The 19,099-nt window shown below is 39.5% G+C and overlaps 1 protein-coding gene across 6 annotated transcripts in view; it reads left to right on the top strand.

Moving 5' to 3' along the window:
- XRCC4 (X-ray repair cross complementing 4) overlaps positions 1-16,565 on the top strand; it is a 101,758-nt gene extending 85,193 nt beyond the window's left edge. For all 6 annotated transcript variants that reach the window (XM_053407658.1, XM_053407653.1, XM_053407655.1 and 3 more), the window contains one exon: positions 16,294-16,565. In XM_053407658.1, coding sequence (XP_053263633.1) covers positions 16,294-16,402 — 109 coding nt within the window. In that variant the 3' untranslated portion in view covers positions 16,403-16,565. The remainder of the gene's footprint in view (positions 1-16,293) is intronic.
- Positions 16,566-19,099: the final 2,534 nt, after the last annotated feature.

A 19,099-nucleotide genomic window follows, 5' to 3' on the forward strand; every position in this document is an offset into this window, starting at 1 on the left:
TTTCTTTCCCATAGCTAGTTTGCTGTTGTCCTTGGGAGGGTGTGATGAACCTCAGCCATCTTCTCAGTCTTGCAGCTGCAGAGTTGGGTGCAAATTGTCTCTGCAATTGTGTCATCACCATTGCCTCCTCCACCGTTTCAAAGTTGGGAAGAAGGCTAAGGTCCCTTTGCCTGCTGGAGCAAATTCCATGGTGTTGGGGCAAACTGAAAAGCCCTTGCTATCCTTTCTAGTTTCAGACATGGGGAGGGGAGCGGGCAGTTGTTCATGAGCTTCCAGTGACAAGTGCAAGGATTCTGGCAGTTGCAACCAAGGTGAGCCAGAATGTTTGATCCCGCACATTCATAACTGGAATGGTTATTTGTCTAAAAAAAAAATTAAGCAGCTGGAGGGAGAATCGGATTTGAACTGTAGTGGCCATTTCCTTGACTTAACAGCACCCCCAAGTTTCTGTAAGTTGGAAAATATGAAGTACCCATATTAGATTAAGGTAATTGGTATTCTTTAACAGATTTGTAGAATCCAAATATTTGCCTATGCGTTGACCACTTTATGCTATATGTGGTTGACCACCATATGTTAACTATTCATTTGTAATTGTTGGTTAAATTCTATATTTATTTTTCTTCTGTCTCAGCAAAGGCACTAGGATCTTTGTATGACTTTCAAAAACATAGTGAAGGTTCATAATATTCATAATGATATTTCATATCATCAGATTAGTTAAAACATTTTCATCTCCTTCAGCTGCAAAATCATTTGCAAAAGTGCCTCAATCCATGAGGCGCACAGTTTAATCAGCATATTTGATTTCCAGAGAGTGTTAGCATAAAGGTTTTGGATTTGCATTTACACATTTTTTAAAAAAAAATCTTTTAAGAAAACCTATTGTCTGCTTATTTGGCTTATTCCTTTGGAAATGTTGAATTGCAGAGTGGAACTTGGTTTAAATTGTTCCAGACATTGAAAATAGTGTTCTAACGTGAAAGCATCTTAAAAGGAAGAAGTTTTGTTCCAGCAAAAATACAGCAGTAAATTATCCTCCTCAGACCATTTTGGTTTCCCTGGGATTTTGTTCCCACCATTGTGAGATGAGTAAGCAATTGACATTAAATTGTATGGCCTGTAATTCGTGTTGTCCCAAAGCCATAGCACAAGCAAGCCTGCCTTTCAGCCAAGGCAAAACAACCGATTAGGCAAGACATTCTGAATCCCTGGACTGGGTCTTCCTGCTGGGTCTTCACAAGCTTTGGCATATCTCCATATTGGAAAAGCTAGAATTTCTGACTCAGCTGTTTGTGCATCATCAGGAACAACGTTAGCAAATAGCAAAGACAGGAAGATTGAGACTTAATGTGGCCAAAGAAACACAAACACCAGGAAATGTAAAATCTGGGAATTTCCAGGTAACTGTACACAAGCAGTTCATAACAAACCAACTGTTGCTGCTGTACTAGTCTCAGGGAATAGGGAGCGCACAAAGTGTTGAAAGTTGGGGTAGTTGGTGTTTTTTTTGCTGGTCCACCACCTGTCAGTAGTGAAAATGTTTGCCTCAGAATAGCTTTTCTCTTTACCTAGCAAAGACCTAAGTATTCTTCTAACTTGCCTGATGAAGAGTTCTGCCTTCCTTAGAAAGTTGCGTATTCCTACAAAGTAAATAGCTTTTTACCTATTTTATCTCTCTAAACGCAATGAGAAATATTTCATTCCTGGCAGTCTTTCAGTTCCTCAGTAACCTGAAGATTTGGTTTGTGCTTAGTCTGCGGAGAGATGGGTTGTCAGAGCACCCTAATCTCAGAATAGCAATCACAGTTTGGAGGGTGAGATTTTTGTTCTGTGATGGCTCAAATAATGAAAGGAAGCACAGAAAATACAATCACATTGCACCAGGAGATGAGAGGATTCTGTACCTGGACCCCATGGGTTATCATAATGTTTTTACAGGAAAGTTTACATGGCTCAGCAGCACAAAGAATTTTGTTTTAAAGAAATAGCTCATAGAGGTTTTTCATTTCCCATAGTACTTTACTAGGCAAGGCTTGATCTGCCAATTTGAAGTTGGCCCCTGTCACAAGAACGAGACTGAAAACTTAGCTTTGTCCCTGAGTTGTTGCATTTTGAATGCCTTGCTGAGATCTACCTTTATAAAAGCTTAGATTTGTGTTTTAAATGCTAGGTAGAATGTCATTCTTGAAGAATGTTGGAAGGAAAGAAAAAAAAAGATACCCATACATTTTCTTCCCCATTAACAGAACCATCTTCGCTGGATAAAGAGTAAACAACTCGCAAAGCCTCAGGGTTTCAGCTATGCAGAGATTTGTTAACTTGAATCAGTCAAGCAAGACAGGTACCTAAGAGGGGGTCTGATGCGCCTATGTTCGTTGATTTAATCAGAGTTAGTTTGGTTCATTATTCTCATATCGATTTAATTCTTGCTCTTGCTCTTGTATTGATCCCAACTGTGTACATAAGGGACATTTAGACAACAGTTATTGTCTTTTATTCAGTCAAGAATCAGTCAAGAAAACATGACAGCAAACTATTAAATTAAGCATATTCTCCAAGGAGTGCTGCCTAGAGGCAGCATCTGAAAACAGACAAAGGCCTTTCCCACTTTCTTTGACTTTCCGCCCTGCAAATATTTTGTATAGATGATACTGGCATTGACCCCGGAGGTTACACATGAACAAATCTAAAGCCATACTTACGTTAAATTAACACTGCATGGTAGCTCCCTCTGCCTGGCAAGCCATTTGTCTGCAGCAACCTGCCATGTAGTATTGTGCAGTAATGCTAGGTTCCCCCAGGTGGCCAGCTGGCAAAGACTAAAGACTAAGGTTCATGTTTGCACAGAACAATCTGTGCATGTGCAGTTGTATGCAGACTGGCTCAATGTGCATCTCCAAGGAACATGCATAGTTACACTGAATATTATAAATGTGCAAAAACAGCAAACACAACATCAGTTACAACATTGAAAATGAACAGTATACATCAGGGATGTCCAACCGGTTGACTGCGATTGACAGGTCGATCCCTGTTTGATAGTGGTCGATCGCGGTCTATGCGGGCTCACTTTCCTTTGTGGAGGAAAAAGAGCAAAGGCCTACCTGGATCATACCAAAGGTCCATCTAGTCCAGCCTCCTGTTCTCACAGTGGCCAACAAAATGCCTAATGGAAGCCCACCAGCAGGCATTTGTGCTCTCCAGCAACTGATAATTAGAGGCAAACTGCCTCTGGTCCTGGAGGTAATACATAGCCAGTACGACTAGGAGCCATTTTTCTCTGAATGAAAAGGGCTGCATCTCAGACCCCTGTTTCCCTGACCTTTTGGTTACACTCATTTGCCCACCATGGATCAGATGTCTGAAAAGGGCTCATGTTTGTTCTGTAAATACATTTAAATAGCTACATGATCTGCTGGTAGATTTTGTTGGCAGTTGTCATGCTACTCAAGATAAGCTGTTGTAGAACATGTGGTCTTGCCTTTGCATGAATGCAGGTATGGCACTGTGTTTTTATAGCCCATCTTCCTGTTCTACCTCTCAGTGATATCAAAATTTGCAGGATAGCTGCTTCTAGAACATTTGTCACATGCATCTCCAATCAGAAGATCTGCATGGCTAGAAACCCTAAGTAGGCTTGTCTGTTGTAGATTTAAAGAATACAGATGTCTCCTATCTAGAAGAGACTACATTTAGCCATTGCTGTCTGCTGGCAACTGCTTCTTGATTCATTTCCTTCAACCTCTTGTCTACCAAACACATTACTCTTTTTGTTGCTGTTTTGGCTACCACGAATGATTTAGAGGAGAGGGGAGGAAGAATTGCGGCCAATTTCACCAGCCAATACTATTGATGGTAGTTTTATGAAAGTTCCCCTGTGCTTGGCATAATGGACTGATTGATTATGCTTTGTACACATCTCTTCTTTGCTCCAATGGATAGATGTGAAAAATAGTTTTGAATGCATATTTTAACACTTTTTAATGTTAAAGTTGTGTTTACTTCTCTGTTTACTGCTGCTGATTCTCCATTCCTCATAACAACCTGATTTGCACATAAAACTAAGTCAAGACATGACTTGACATGAACATGTGGATTCCTGGAGAGAAAAGTGAGGCCACCTGGTTCCTCCCACAATCCTCCTGCTACTGCAAACTAAGCCATGGTTTGGATTAGCATATTCTTTGAATCTGGGCTCATGGTTTGTCTCACTTCAGAAAAATCATGAGCTGTAAACAAGATGTGTAATTTGTTTACAGCTTGTGGTTTGTCTGGAGGAGACAAATCACAAGCTGAAGTTTGGACAATGTGCTATGCCAAACCATGGCTTAGCTCACAGTAGCACAACAGCAGCAGGATGAACTGGGCTGCAGGAAGAGCAGAGCAGCCACAATTTCCGAGAGCCCATGGTTTGGTTTAGTTTTACATGCAAACTGAGTCAATATGTACGTCTTATTGCAGGATGTAAATGAATACCTCCATGAGTGATGAATATCCAAAATGAATGTGCTTCCTGATATCCTCCCTGCCCCCCACCGATCCTTACAGAATAATAATTTCTGTAAAGTTCTCCTGCAGAAATAGTACTGCAGCAACAAAAGAGATTATGCGTGAAGTATCCCAGGTTTTGTGGCAGATGGGGGAAAATAATATAGACCACCTAAATTCAGTGCCTTAAGAGCAAGCCTTTAGACTAATTCTGACATGCTAGTCATCCAGGAAGTACCGTAGGTAATTATTACAATTAGGATCAACATGTTGGCATTCCAGATTCCTTCCAGCAAAATTGTAAATATAGTAATAACCTGTCTCAAGAACTGGGTGCCTTGAATTTATTAGTAATTTTAGCCCACATAAATCTATATTCTATATGCCACCGCAAAACTTCATAGGAACATGCTAAAAGTTCTTAAATGCCTCTCACTGAATCAACACACATGCCCTGAATCCCTGAATACTGAGTTCAGCAGTGAGAGTTACATGGACTTTAGATCAGACTCATTCCGTATGCTTTAGAGGACATAGCTGGATTAGTGAAATCTGTGGATATAATTAGTCCCTATTATTAATATGCTAGTTCTTGTGAACCACCTCCTGGTGATGAAATTTAATTGGGTTTTTCAGACCAATGCTTTTTATGAGCTAATATTTGATTCAGTTGCTGAAAGTAGACTGTCGTGATCCCTACAGAACTATTGTAACGCACACCACTCAGTAGTGCTATTTACTCAAAACTTGTCTCATGGTTGTGAATTTAATGACGTGATTACAAAGACTGTGTGAAAAGCCCAGCCACAGGATCATAATAGTCTGGGAGAACCAGCACTCTCACAGATCAAGGAATCTATTGCCTTTAAGGAATGCCTACATAGAAGCTTCCATGTCTTAATTTGGCGCTTAAGAGCATAACATAGCATTGCAGGAATCAGTATCAATAACAAAAAGTTCCATGATGTATGGAATGTTGCAGACTCCCACCTGCCTCTGACCCCACCAGTATCCTTATGCGCAGATGAAAAACCAGTTCAGGGCTATTGCAGGTGCATTACAACACATCCCATTCTGATTCCATATGCCATACATGGCATTAACTGTACATGGGCCCTCAAGTTTTTATGGCAAGAATTGCTCTATAAGTCTGCAAAAAGGGACCTAGTTTTTCATGTTATCTCCTTGGTTTGTTTCCTACATTTATAAAACTCCAATATGTAGTACAGTGGTACCTTGGTTCTCAAACTTAATCCGTTCTGGGAGTCTGTTCGACTCCCGAAACCATTTGAAAACCAAGGCTCAGCTTCCGATTGGCTGCAAGAGCTTCCTGTACTCATTCAGAAGCTGTGTCTGATGTTCGGCTTCCAAAAAACGTTCACAAACTCGAATACTTACTTCAGGGTTTGCGGCATTCGGGAGCCGATTTGTTCGGGAGCCAAGCCGTTTGACAACCAAGGTACCACTGCAAATTGTCACCCCTTTTACACACCACTTGCAGGAATAGGCAAAGCATTGTGAAGGAGCCTGCAGGTTGTGCCTTTGGTCTGATAGCAGGAGCTTTACAAAGCACCAGAGTGCTCTCAACCTTTTATCAGGGTGGGTTTCTCACTTGGAGTTCTCTGTGGTTTTGTAATTGCCAACTTGACGCAACCTTCCTCCAGCCTTACCCTTCTCTGTGGGATCTGGCATCAGACCGGAACATGACTCTTACATAGACCCTTTTGTGTAATTGGAAATTCTGTGTGATGGTGTGCTGCCTTCTGTTGAATGCAAGCAGGGCCAGTGGAAATCTGATGTTGCAAAAAATAAAACCCTTTTGTAGCTTGTAATTATATTATATTTGCATACTTCAATTATAAATATATATAGTTCAATTATAAATATATATATGTAGTGATAGTGTGGTCTCCAGAGTAAGAACATCACTATTGTTCAGTATTAAATGCCCCAAATTCAGCAAGATTATAGAAGCCAGTGCAATTTTGTCTGTCTAAGCTTAATCATCTCCCGTAAAGATCCCAAAAATAGTTTAGCTATTTCCCCAAAATTAGCTTTTGAGCAATCCCACGTGCCAGGTACTTATTTGTGCAGATGTGTGCAGTGGCACACAAATAGAGAGATAAGTTCTGTAACATGAGAAGCAAATAGCACTACTCAGATGACAACAAAAGTGCCACACTGAAAATGTTGTGCTAATGTTCTGGTTTGGAATGGAGATCCAGAGATATTCCATTTTTTTAAAAAATAAATTTTTATTAATTTTTCAACACATATTAAAAGACAATACAAAACAATACACAAACAAACAAACATATAAACACGTATAATTTCTTAACCTTATTTTTCTTTAAACCTTCTTTCAGCGACTTCCCCATACCTCCTTTTTCTGCACCCCTGTTTTAAAATCTTTCCAGCAACCCCTACTTTCAATTACTTGTAACACTTTCTTTAAATCCTTTTTCTCATATCCAATTGTTTGTCACTGCAATTCTATTTTATATTACCCAAGACATTTTAACACTCATTAATTTTACAACAGTTCTTAAGATAAACTTTAAATTTCTTCCAATCTTCTTCCACCGTCTCTTTCCCTTGGTCGCGGATTCTGCCAGTCATCTCAGCCAGTCCCATGTAGTCTATCACCTTTGTCTGCCATTCTTCCAGTGTGGGTAGCTCTTGTGTCTTCCAATACTTTGCTAAAAGTACTCTTGCTGCTGTTGTCGCATACATAAAGAACGTCCTGTCTTTCCTTGACACCAATTGGCCTACCATGCCCAGGAGGAAGGCCTCTGGTTTCTTCACAAAAGTGCACTTAAGCACCTTTTTCATTTCATTATAAATCATTTCCCAGAAGGCCTTGATCCTTGGGCACGTCCACCAAAGGTGATAGAAAGTACCTTCAGTTTCCTTACACTTCCAACATTTATTATTGGGCGTATGATAAATTTTTGCTAGCTTAACTGGGGTCATGTACCACCTATAAATCATTTTCATAATGTTCTCTCTTAAGGCATTACATGCCGTGAACCTTATACCGGTAGTCCATAACTGCTCCCAGTCAGCAAACATAATTTCATGTCCAATGTCTTGTGCCCATTTAATCATAGCTGATTTAACCGTCTCATCCTGTGTATTCCATTTCAACAGCAAGTTATACATTCTTGACAGATTCTTAGTACTGGGTTCCAAAAGCTCTGTTTCTAATTTCGACCTCTCCACCTGAAAACCAATTTTCCTGTCCTGTTTAAAAACTTCGTTTATCTGATAATAATGAAGCCAGTCTCTTACTTTAGACTTCAATTTCTCATAACTCTGCAGTTTCACTTTTCCCTCCTCATACTCTGTAATTTCCCAATATTTCGGCCATTTGGATTCCATATTTAATTTTTTCACTTCCTTAGCTTCCATAGGTGACAACCACCTGGGGGTTTTATTTTCCAACAAATCTTTGTACCTAATCCAAACATTATATAGAGCTTTTCTAACAATATGGTTTTTGAAACCTTGATGGATTTTAACCTTGTCATACCATATATATGCATGCCAGCCAAATCTGTTGTTGAACCCTTCCAAATCCAAAATATCTGTATTTTCAAGAAGCAGCCAGTTTTTCAGCCAGCAAAAAGCTGCTGATTCATAATACAATTTTAAGTCCGGCAGGGCAAACCCCCCTCTTTCTTTTGCATCAGTTAATATCTTAAATTTTATTCTGGGCTTTTTGCCCTGCCAGACAAATCTAGATATATCTTTTTGCCACCTCTTGAAACAATCCATTTTATCCACAATCTGCAATGTTTGAAACAGAAATAACATTCTCGGCAAAACATTCCTCTTGATAACAGCAATTCTGCCTAACAAGGAAAGTCTCAAATTTGACCATATTTCTAAATCTTTCTTCACTTCTGCCGATCCAGAGATATTCCATGCAGTAACAACAGCTATCAAACAGAAGATAATCTTTTTTTTTAAAGGAAAGACATATGGAAAACTTTACATATGAGTTTATCCTCAGAAAAAGTTCTTCTCATTGATTTTAAATATATGTTTGTACTTCATGTTAATAGGATAATAATCATATCATTACTTAGATTCTGCTCTTTGCATTTGTTACAATTACCTTTCTTGTAATTAGAGTTCTAAAACTTTGTAGGGAGTAAAATTTGTTAATTTCTGCCATTTCTGTCTTGATTTTTTAAAAAACGCTAAATGATTTCAGTCTGTGAACTATGCCATGTTTTCAAATCTCATATTTTTCAGCATATATATTGAATTCCAGCTTTGCAATGTAAATAGTGACACACACACCTAGTTAATGAAAGACAGCAGATGAAAGCTTTCCCTGTGATGCTGAACCATAAACATACAATTGCTGTTTATCCTTTGGAAGGGGAAAGCGAAAGCCTCAAGTGAGAAACTGATGCCTGACAAATGTCTGCCAGCCATTCTTCCTGTTCCCCTGTCCAGAGCTGGGGAGCAGGCAGAGAAAGATTAGGGAGTTGAAACTTGCACTGGCTTTCAGAGAAGAATAACCCAAGAGAGATGGGACATTAGTGCTTCCCAGTTTCATCTGGGCAACACTGTGTTATTTTACATGGGTTGCATCTGGTCTACATATGCCCTGTGTGTTATTTATTTATCAATCTTTCCATTGATATCCTGACTTTCTGTGAGAAACAGACTTAAAGACAGCTTATAGTGATTCAGCAATAAAAGTCAAAATAAAACAATAAATTAAAGTCTCTCCATTGTCAAATGAAAGAAAGAAAAAGAAAGAAAGAAAGAAAGAAAGAAAGAAAGAAAGAATTTCAATTAACACCTCACTTCTCTTTATACCAGTCACATTAATTTGCTTTGTACTGCAGTCCTGAACATGTATTTGCTTCAAAACCTGTAGGATTGGTAAATACCATTTAGGAGAAATGCATGCTTTAGTCTTGCAAAGGGCTCCCATCAATTTTGGGGGTCGATCAGTCCAACTTCCTGCCAAGAATGCAGCTATGAATTCTTCATAAACTTGCAAAGTGTAAATTATTTAACTTGGAAGCAGGTTTCCTGTCTGCAAACAAAGGAAGAACTGACAGCAGAATGCTCTCTGAATTGCAACTAGACTGGTACTTCATCCCTTGGTGTATATTAACATCCAGAGAAGACTCACCTCTGCTCTGTCTGTCCTTTCTATCCAGCTATGGAATTAATTATCTCTTGGTAGAGTGATGGCACCCAGCTCTAGAATCATTGTTTGATCCTGAAATATTCATCCATCCAGAGAGCTGAATCTTTGTCGGTTTCACAGACCTCATCAATGAACTGGTACAGACAGTGGCAAAAACATCGGAAGGACAAAACACACAGGCATGAAAAGGATCCTCACTTCTATCACACTTCAAAGATGAAATAAATTTAATTGTCCAGTAGCACCTTAGAGACCAACTAAGCTTGTTCTGGGTATAAGCTTTCGTGTGCATGCACACTTCTTCAGATACTTCAAAGATGAATATTAACTCAGTTTCCCCTGCCTCTTGGCTTTATGTGGCTAAGAATCCTGCCGAACAGGTATTTATTCTGCCAACTACGGTCTGCATGCTTTTTTGATGCTACCAACAACTGAGACTGCCAATAGCTACCTACTGTGTAGTACTCTTTTAGCCTTTTGATTTCATCTCTAGCTAAAAAATAGATGAAAGCTGTTCAATCATTGTGATTGCAGCACAAATCCATTTCATGACCTGGCTAAAATAATTCTATATAGAATTGTGGGATAGTAGGGGAAAACACTCATTTGGGGAGAGAAAAGAGAGAGAGAAGCTACCTGAGCTTGCACCGATATGAATGAGAATACACAGGTGATGAACCAGAGGCTCCTGGAATGCTAGCAAGTTGGGAGCATAATCAATTCACCTTTTTTAAAATATAAATGTTACATTTTTAGAAGCCAAATTAAATCTTACTTTGTTGAAGCAAACAGGTAAGACTGATTATGTCCACTTAAATTAAATTACCACACTATCTGAATCACTGCAAGTTCTTAATGGTGCTATCTGTTGAGAGCCACTTGTGAAACCAACAAACTCCTCTCATTCAAATTTCATTCAAATGCATGGGATTTGAACATTACATTTTAGCATTTCCTATGTAGAAGGAGTTTGGGGCTATATCCAGGATTCAATATTTTTACTTGGCCTTTGAGGGCCAGGAGAAGGTGAGGCACCTGAGACATTGTTGTCTCAGGTGCCTCAGCTTTAGAGTGAACAAGTCTCGACCGTTTCAGCGCAACCACCAGAGAGAAGCCATTTGTATACTAAACGGAGGTCTTGGACTTTCTAGTGTGGTCTTTATGAACTAACCTCCGCCGCTACTTTGATGGAGGAGTTTAATGTAAAGGTGAAGTTTTTTGAAGACAATATCTGCCCTCCCTCAAACTTTTGTTCCCCCAATTCAGCAAGATGAACATTCTAGATTGAGAGGTGACAGATCAATAGTGGCTGCTGGGTGTATTCAAGAAGGCATTCCATAGTGATGTATCTAAATAAGAAATCATGAGTGGAATGACCAACACTATTGAGTTTGCTTAAGATGATTAGCTGCTGTAGGGTTGCTGGAAGGGAGAAAGTATTGAGCACCAGCATATCATTGTAAATATAATTTAAAAAGACAAAGTAGAAAATATTGCAATATTGGTGGATAGTTTATGTTGTATTGGGTTTGTAAAAACTCTTGTCTAAAATGCTAGGCAAACCCAAACGTTTGTGCTGTGTATATACTTTTTTGTGGTTTTGACTAAGTAATCAGATCCCTTTTCCCCCTCCCTACTGAGACAGTGGCTGTAAAACGATTTCTCAGTCTAGATGTGTGGTCTAGTTCCTTTATGCAGGAATGAGCTTAAGTGTAAATGAACCACAGGAATGTATGTCTCTTGTTAACTCACCTCAGGCTTGTGAATATTTTTTTTAATGGTATATGGATTTAATTCTCAAAACTTGAATTGTTGACAAGCGGGCAGAAATGTGTTTTAACTACATATAATAATTATATATCACTTTGTTAATTCTCCTAATGTAATAATATTAAACTGAATATACTTGTTGCCACCGCTTATTTTTACAATATTAAATTTAGTTTAAGAAAAGAAGTAGATCTTTATTAAGATGGGTTCATTCTGGCCAGTATGTATTTGTGAGTTAAATTATTTTATATATCAATAGTTATCATTCTTTAAATGATCCAGCCAAGCTATATCCAAGCAGATCACAGTTAATTCTTTAAAAACAAAAACACTAACCTCAATTTTAAATGTAATTTAACAATTGAAAGCAGCAATGGTGAACATCGTGAAGCCTTCAGTCTAGAACATGCACATATGATTTGTTGAATTAGTGCCTTTAGATCTTTTTTTCAGATGCATTATGCCGATTGTATTTCTGATAAATGCAGGTGCAGTTTTTACTTCTGCCAAACACTTATGCTGGGTAATGAGTGCTGAATTCCTTCCGGACTGTTCAGTTGCCCAGTTTCTTTGAAAATGTCTTTCTAAAATGCACGATTAAGTAAACTCTTCCCTCCCACCGTATTCCCACACTTCCCTCCTCCCCAGACCATCACATGCATTTAAAAAGCTCCTCTCTCCTAGTCATGTGACAAAGTTAGAAGTGGGGGGTGGCAGAGGCAGATTTAGAGCAGCACAACCAGTTCTGTCGCACTGGGCGCTGAGCCTAGAGTGTGCTGCAGGGTACTGCAACTATGACATAGTGAATTGAGCAAAATGAGAAGCAGGGATTGCCGAATTTTTGCCTTGCACAGGGTGCAGCTGAAATTTGAAAGACTGAGGTACACCCCTGGGATAGCAGGCAACCAACTGTGCCTAGTTAAATCTTTGTGGGTCTTGATTTCTGCGTTGGGCTTTGCATTATTAAGCGATGTAATCTTTATTTTTTTTATAAGAAAATCAAAATAATTGTGCTCTTTTTGTTTTCTTTTGTTTCATTCCATGTCTGGTCACAAAGCACTGCTCACAGAGAGATGTGCAGGAAGCCACAAAGTTTTTGTCGTTAAGGCACTCCTACAAGACTGTTTCTAGGGGTCTGTTGGGTCTTGAGAACTTCATGATTGTGCAGGGCCTGAGCTTAGTCCACAAAAGCCAAGTTTAAGGAAACATCTCAACCATACTGAGTGGGAGACCAGCCAGCCTGTGCTGTTATATACCCAGGGAAATTCCTCACACCCTCCCATTTCATCTGGGTTATAGTGTTACTATCTCATGCCCTACCAATAGCTCCTCATCCCCTTTGTGTCCAGGATTTCATCCAGCTTTTGCTTGGCTTAAAAATGATAATGATTTTGAAGAAGCAAAACATCTCAATAACAAAAATTAAACTGGTTGGATAATTTCAACTTGGCCATAGCCAACATGGTGCTCTCCAGATGTTGTGGATTACAGCAGTCATCTTCTCTGACCATTGGCTGGCTGGGGCTGATGAGAGTTGGCGTCCAACAACTGCTAGATGCTACCAGGTTGTCTTAAGCAGCTAAGTAATGTCATGATAGGGATGCCGGTGCCGCTGTGGGTTAAACCACAGAGCCTAGGACTTGCCAATCAGAAGGTCGGCGGTTTGAATCCCTGCAACGGGGTGAGCTCCCGTTGCTCGGTCCCTGCTCCTGCCAACCTAGCAGTTTGAAAGCACGTCAAAGTGCAAGTAGATAAATAGGTACCGCTCCAGCGGGAAGGTAAACGGTGTTTCCATGCGCTGTTCTGGTTCATCAGAAGAGGCTTAGTCATGCTGGCCACATGACCCAGAAGCTGTATGCAGGCTCCCTCAGCCAATAAAGCGAGATGAGCACCGCAACCCCAGAGTCGGCCACGACTGGACCTAATGGTCAGGGGTCCCTTTACCTTTACTCATGTCATGATGTAATGAAGGGATGTCTATCTTCCTGACTACATTACCATCCAGTACAATGGTGATGAGTATTTTACCCCACCCCTTCCATAGAAGAAACCACTACCATGAATATGTTGCTCTGCACAGTGATAGGAGGTGAAGGAACCCCCATAGGATCTGAAAACATGACCGAGTTAGAAATTCTCACCCTGGCATACACAAAGTTTAGTGGGAAACGTGTCAGTTCCCCATCATTTTCATACAGGGGAGTGATTAACTAATGATAAATTTATATAGAGCAGAGAGCATAACCAAATCCAAGTAGTTTTCCAGTGTAGTTGTTAGAATTTCTAGGAAAACATTTCCTAATACGTGAACCATGCTACAATATACCCCACACTGGGAATTTAAGAACAAAGCCCCAGTAAATATGTCAGCACAGCCTAGGACATGATGGATGTGCCAGCACTGGCAAAAAACCAAGCATCCTACACATATGTAGATCTTATATAAAGTCTTGGCAAATTGTGCCTCCAATCTGAATTTTTCTTTTTTCAAAAGGAAAAGGGCAAAGTGTTTATTCCCTGTCTTATTAACAATAGCACATATCACTTTGGACATAGATGTTAACATGTAACTGAGTTTTAGGTAAACATTCCAAGAGCTTTGAAATATTTAATTTGTTGTCAGAATTCTGAAATTTGTGTGGCTGTAGGAGCATTTAAGTTGCATTATCTGTCGTATCACCTCATCATTAGGATAGGCACTCAATCACACTAAATAGTGGGTGCTTTGCTTTGCCTGTTCAGATGTCTCACATCTGCTTTTTCAGTTTTGTGTGGCTCGTTCTCAGCTGAGAAAACAAATACTTATCAGTGCTCTTACCTGCCCTTCAATTTGTGGTTCAGCTCTCTGTATTATTCACACAACTCATAAACAGAGTTGATGTTTCACATTTGAGGGTGCTAAACTGTGGTGAAGTTAGAATTCTTTTTTCATTACATTATTATCCTGCTTTTTCTCCAAGGAGATGAACGCAGTGTGTGTACTTTTTCCCCTTTGTTTTATCCTCACAACAACCTTAGGTTTGTCTGAGAGATAGCCCAATGTCACCCAGTGAGGTTTATAGGTGAGCATGGATTTCAACCTGGGACTCCCCAAGGAGACATCTTCTCAAGTTCTGGCACACTCCCAAAGCAGACTTTCTTCATCTGTGGTGGGAATGTTCAAAACATCACTGGAAAAACCACGGTGGGACTATAATATCCTTGATTTGGGGATGTATTTTAAAGTTTTGGTTCCCTGGCAATCCTGCTAACTGTCATAGAGTTCACAAAGCTCCTTTAACTAATGTGGTGGTGGCAGCAGCAGCACAAACTGTATGAGCCAGAGAGCAGAGATTCCATTGCTTACTGTGTGTTTAAGAAAATGCTTTGTGTATTGTAACAGTGTGGGGAAAAGAGCAATGCCTCTTCATGCCCTTCTGTCCATGCCCCTGGTATCTGTGCATCTGTGCTTCAGAATCAAGATATAAGATGGCAGCCCCTGTGCACTTAGTATGAGGATACGAGGCTCTCTTTATTTCTTACTTTTCTAACATTTATACCCTGCCTTCTGTCATGGAACCCACAGGGATATACATGTGTTTCCCTGGTAGTCTCCCATCTGAACTGGCTAGGCTCATGCCTGCTTAGCTTTGGCAAGATGGTGACCTCCTGTCGGGGCACCAACTATAGAGGGCTCTGGGTGCCCAGGCACCCACAAAAAATTGTTGTGGGTGCTCACCACAGGGCCCCCGACACAACTTCCAGTGCCTCACGAAGCACCAGAAGTCAAGTCTGAAGTCTTGTGAGGTTCCAAGGCCAGGTCACGGGCATGACAGCATGCTGTCATGCGCACCAGGCACCCATAAAAGTCGGCTCCCCTGCCTATTGTTCCTTCATACCATTTGCTTCTTTCAGCTAAACACATAGGTGCTGCTGGGGTGTGGCTAGATGGATGCGCTGATGTTGGGAGTGTGGCTAGCTGGCATGGTCTCATTTTACCCTCAGATACTGGGGAGAAGTAGGAGGAGGTTGTCCAAAGAGGGCCCTATGATTGCCCACATCTCTTGGTTTGCGTGGAATACCTGGCTTATGTGAAAAGTTACTTGTGTGGTACATAGCAGAAGTTTGGATCATGCAATTCCTGTGCCAGCTGCTTGACTGTATCAACCTGCTAACAACTCTATGAATCAGGATTTATTAGTAAACTGCAGATTTTTTTTTAACCACTGTAATTAAAAGACAAGCAATGAAGGTAAAGAAATTGGGAATCTCAAAACACATGCTTCTCAAGGATTTCAAATATGCACAACAGGCCCAAATACACTCTCTAGATTTGAAAGCTCAAATCTTTTTGCTATTGTAAGTTTTTTGTTTTGTTTTTTTTTGATATTTCAACTATTGGCAAGGCAGAAGGTAGAGCTTAAGACCTTGAAATTTAGGAATTTGCTCCTAATGTCAAAATATTAGAAAATAGCTATAAATCTCATGCGAGAAAAATGAGGGGGCAACTCCAGCCAATTTTCAGCTATGCCATGCAGTGGTAACTGAACTAAATACAGCTTAGCTGTCTTTTCCATTTACTTGCTTGCTTCTGCTTAATTCTTTACGTTGGCATCACAGGTTGGATTGGCATCTTGAGGAAAATGAGAGAGGGCATTCAAATGGAAAAGTGACAACTAAACTATTGCAACCTGAATAATTTTCATTGCTGGCTTTGCCGCAGATGAGCAAGTAGCAAATATGAGCACAATTCCTTCCTAAACATGAATACAGTCTCCAAAGACACTAAACTTTCCTTTAGATATCTTCACCTACCATTGTTTAAAAATAACCAACATAAATTTGTTTCACTAAGGTTATCTACTTTAAATCTCTAGAGCTGATTCTCCTCCAAAATCGTCAGTCAAGCAGCCGTCATCGAAAGAGATGCCTTCAGAGTCAGAAAAAAACACTGGTGATCCTGAAGACCTCTTTGATGATATCTGACCAATCTGGAAGAAGACTATGACCTCACTACAAGCTGTTTATCTCCAATTAATTATTTGTCTCAAAAGGAATATTTTTATCTAGAAGCGGGGGGCTATTTGTTCTTTCGGAGAACATTTTTAACAATGGTTTTATCTTTTTCTAATAAAGTTTTTTTGTGTGATCCCCCTAGTGGTCATCATTTGTCACTCAAGATTTCGAAGCTGGGTTTGTCTACAGTTGATTTGTGTGAGGGAAGCTGATGTTCCCTTGGGGGTTAGGGAGAAAAATTAACTAGACCACCAAAGTGGCAGCAATAAAAACAGTGAGGGGAGATTAAGACTGCAATCCCCACAGAAAGGTGTCTTTTAAAGTCTAAAACCTTTTCATAGATAGCCATAAGATATTTCCCAAATTCAAGGCTGACAAATATTTTCTAATTTGCACCATTCTGCTATGGAATCCAATGTCCTCTCTGTCTCTCCTTGGTTGCCACTTTTTTAAAAAGTCCCAGGGTGAAGGCTGATCATCATTAGCTCCAGTTATGCAGTGGTCTAAGCTGCTACATCTTGCTCAAGCCTACACCATTGTTTCATATTTTTATTGATGCAAACCACTTTGGGACCTACTGGCAAAAGGCGGTAAACAAAAGTCTCAATTAAATAATAAACAGAAGGGAGCATAGAACAAAACCAAATAACTTCAGCCTCCCACTATACCTCTCACATGTATCACTTCTTATTGCGGAAGTTATTCCAGAGGGCAAGTTTTTATATGACAACGCCTTCAAGGGCAAACAAAGTCACTTGTGAAAGAGAGCAAGAGAAGGTAGTGCAGATGAAGAGGTAGATGTTTTTGCAGGCACTGCCAAAAAACACAGAAGAAACGGAACATTATTTTTTTACTACAAAACATGCTTCTGGAAAACACTGTCTGTTTCAGCCTTAATCGATGCTAGTTGCTACTGGAGCAGATGGTGCAGTTCAACTCTGGGAAGAAGAAAGAGAAATGCCAAAATTAACAAGATTATAGTTGCTATATGGAACTCCCATTTTAGCAGTCACACATTTATGATTCTCAATTCTTTTAGGCCCACTGGGGTTTTTGATCTAAGTTTGTTTTGGATGGGCATCTACTAACCTTTGCTCAGAGTAGACCTATTGAAATCGTTGGCCATGGCTAATTTAGAGAACATTAATTTCACAATACAACGCTTTGGTTTTTTTCAGTTTGACGTTTGCTGCCACATTTTATAGCACTGCAAATTCAACAATAGTTCAGCTTGCTTAACGCATAGAGGACTAAACAAATAAGAAGAAAGAAAAAAAATTGAAAATAGGACATTGAATCCATTATGGAAATAAGAAATATGGATGAAAAACACTACTCTTTCTATAAACAGTGTGCAAAGAGAGTATGTTATGAAAAAATAGGTAGATTGTTACCAGGTGCTCCCTCCTGTAGATGCTTTCCAATGTATAACCATATTTAATTAGGAAATAATGGGAAAACACACTTTTACTTTCTACTCATACACTTTGGACTTGTGTTGGCTGCAACTTCATATGTTTGCCCATCCTGGAATCTCAAATGGGTTGGATCTTGAGGAAATTAGTCATAGATTATAGTTGTGACTAACTTCCTCTGCATCCAACTCAACTTTTTCCTTGGGATTGTAGCCATATCTTCTTTTAAAAAATGCTTTATGTGTAAACATCTGCTCAGCTATATACAGTTTTCATGACTTTTTATCAATGCCTCTACTGTTAAATGCGAAATGTACAGAGATTATATGCATCATCTTCAAACCATTAAAAACTATTTTTTACAGCCAGTGGTGGAGAGTTTGACTTTGGGCTAGAAAATTATGGGTTTGTTGCAGTGCCAAAGCAAAATGCACTTCCATGGATTTGTAATCCCATTCACAGGATGTGAAAATGAAGTGGGAGAGGTATTTTTCAAGATTACTTTTATGGGCGAAGTGCTCCTTGAAAGAAAGGTAAGGAAACAAATGTGACAAATTCCAAATCTGTCTCTTGATGCAAAATATTCATGTGGTTTTTATTCTTACGTTGTCACCCTCAGCTTATTGTTCCTTTCTTCTTGGCATACAGAACAGGACACAATAAATTTAACAGCATATATAAAAGGCCAAATGCAAATTAAAACCACTCAGATGTGCCAAATCGGGTGTATACGGGCTAAAATTATGCATGCAGGTTTATTATAGATAAGTAAAATCAAATGTTGTGCATTCAGTCTTACACCCAACCTTAACATTATTTTCAAAGAAATCCAGTTGATGCAATAAGCTAAAATATAAAGCAGAACCACTCAGGAAATGATTAGAAACTAGTTTACCTTTGAGTGGATCCTGTTTATTTTATACACTTAAGAGGTGTAAGAGTCCTCTGTGTGGTCAACCCAATAGTTGTTTTTTTGTTCATTCTCTCTCTCTCTCTCTCTCTCTCTCTCTCTCTCTCTCTCTCTCACACACACACACACACACACACACTTTAGTGCATGTTCCTCTTTGATATATTGTCTCACTGATTTCAGCAGTTTCCAAGGTACTTGGGGTCTTGTTGCTTTTTTTCAACCAGTGGAGGACATTCCATAAGGCTACTTATCCTAGTATAAAGCACTTCTGCAAAGTGCCCCAGTACACAAAATGATGTCAAGTCATTTTTATGCTATTTAATTAAAGAGCAGCTGAAA

This window comes from Podarcis raffonei, chromosome 11 (assembly GCF_027172205.1).
Source record: "Podarcis raffonei isolate rPodRaf1 chromosome 11, rPodRaf1.pri, whole genome shotgun sequence".
Taxonomy (NCBI): domain Eukaryota; kingdom Metazoa; phylum Chordata; class Lepidosauria; order Squamata; family Lacertidae; genus Podarcis; species Podarcis raffonei.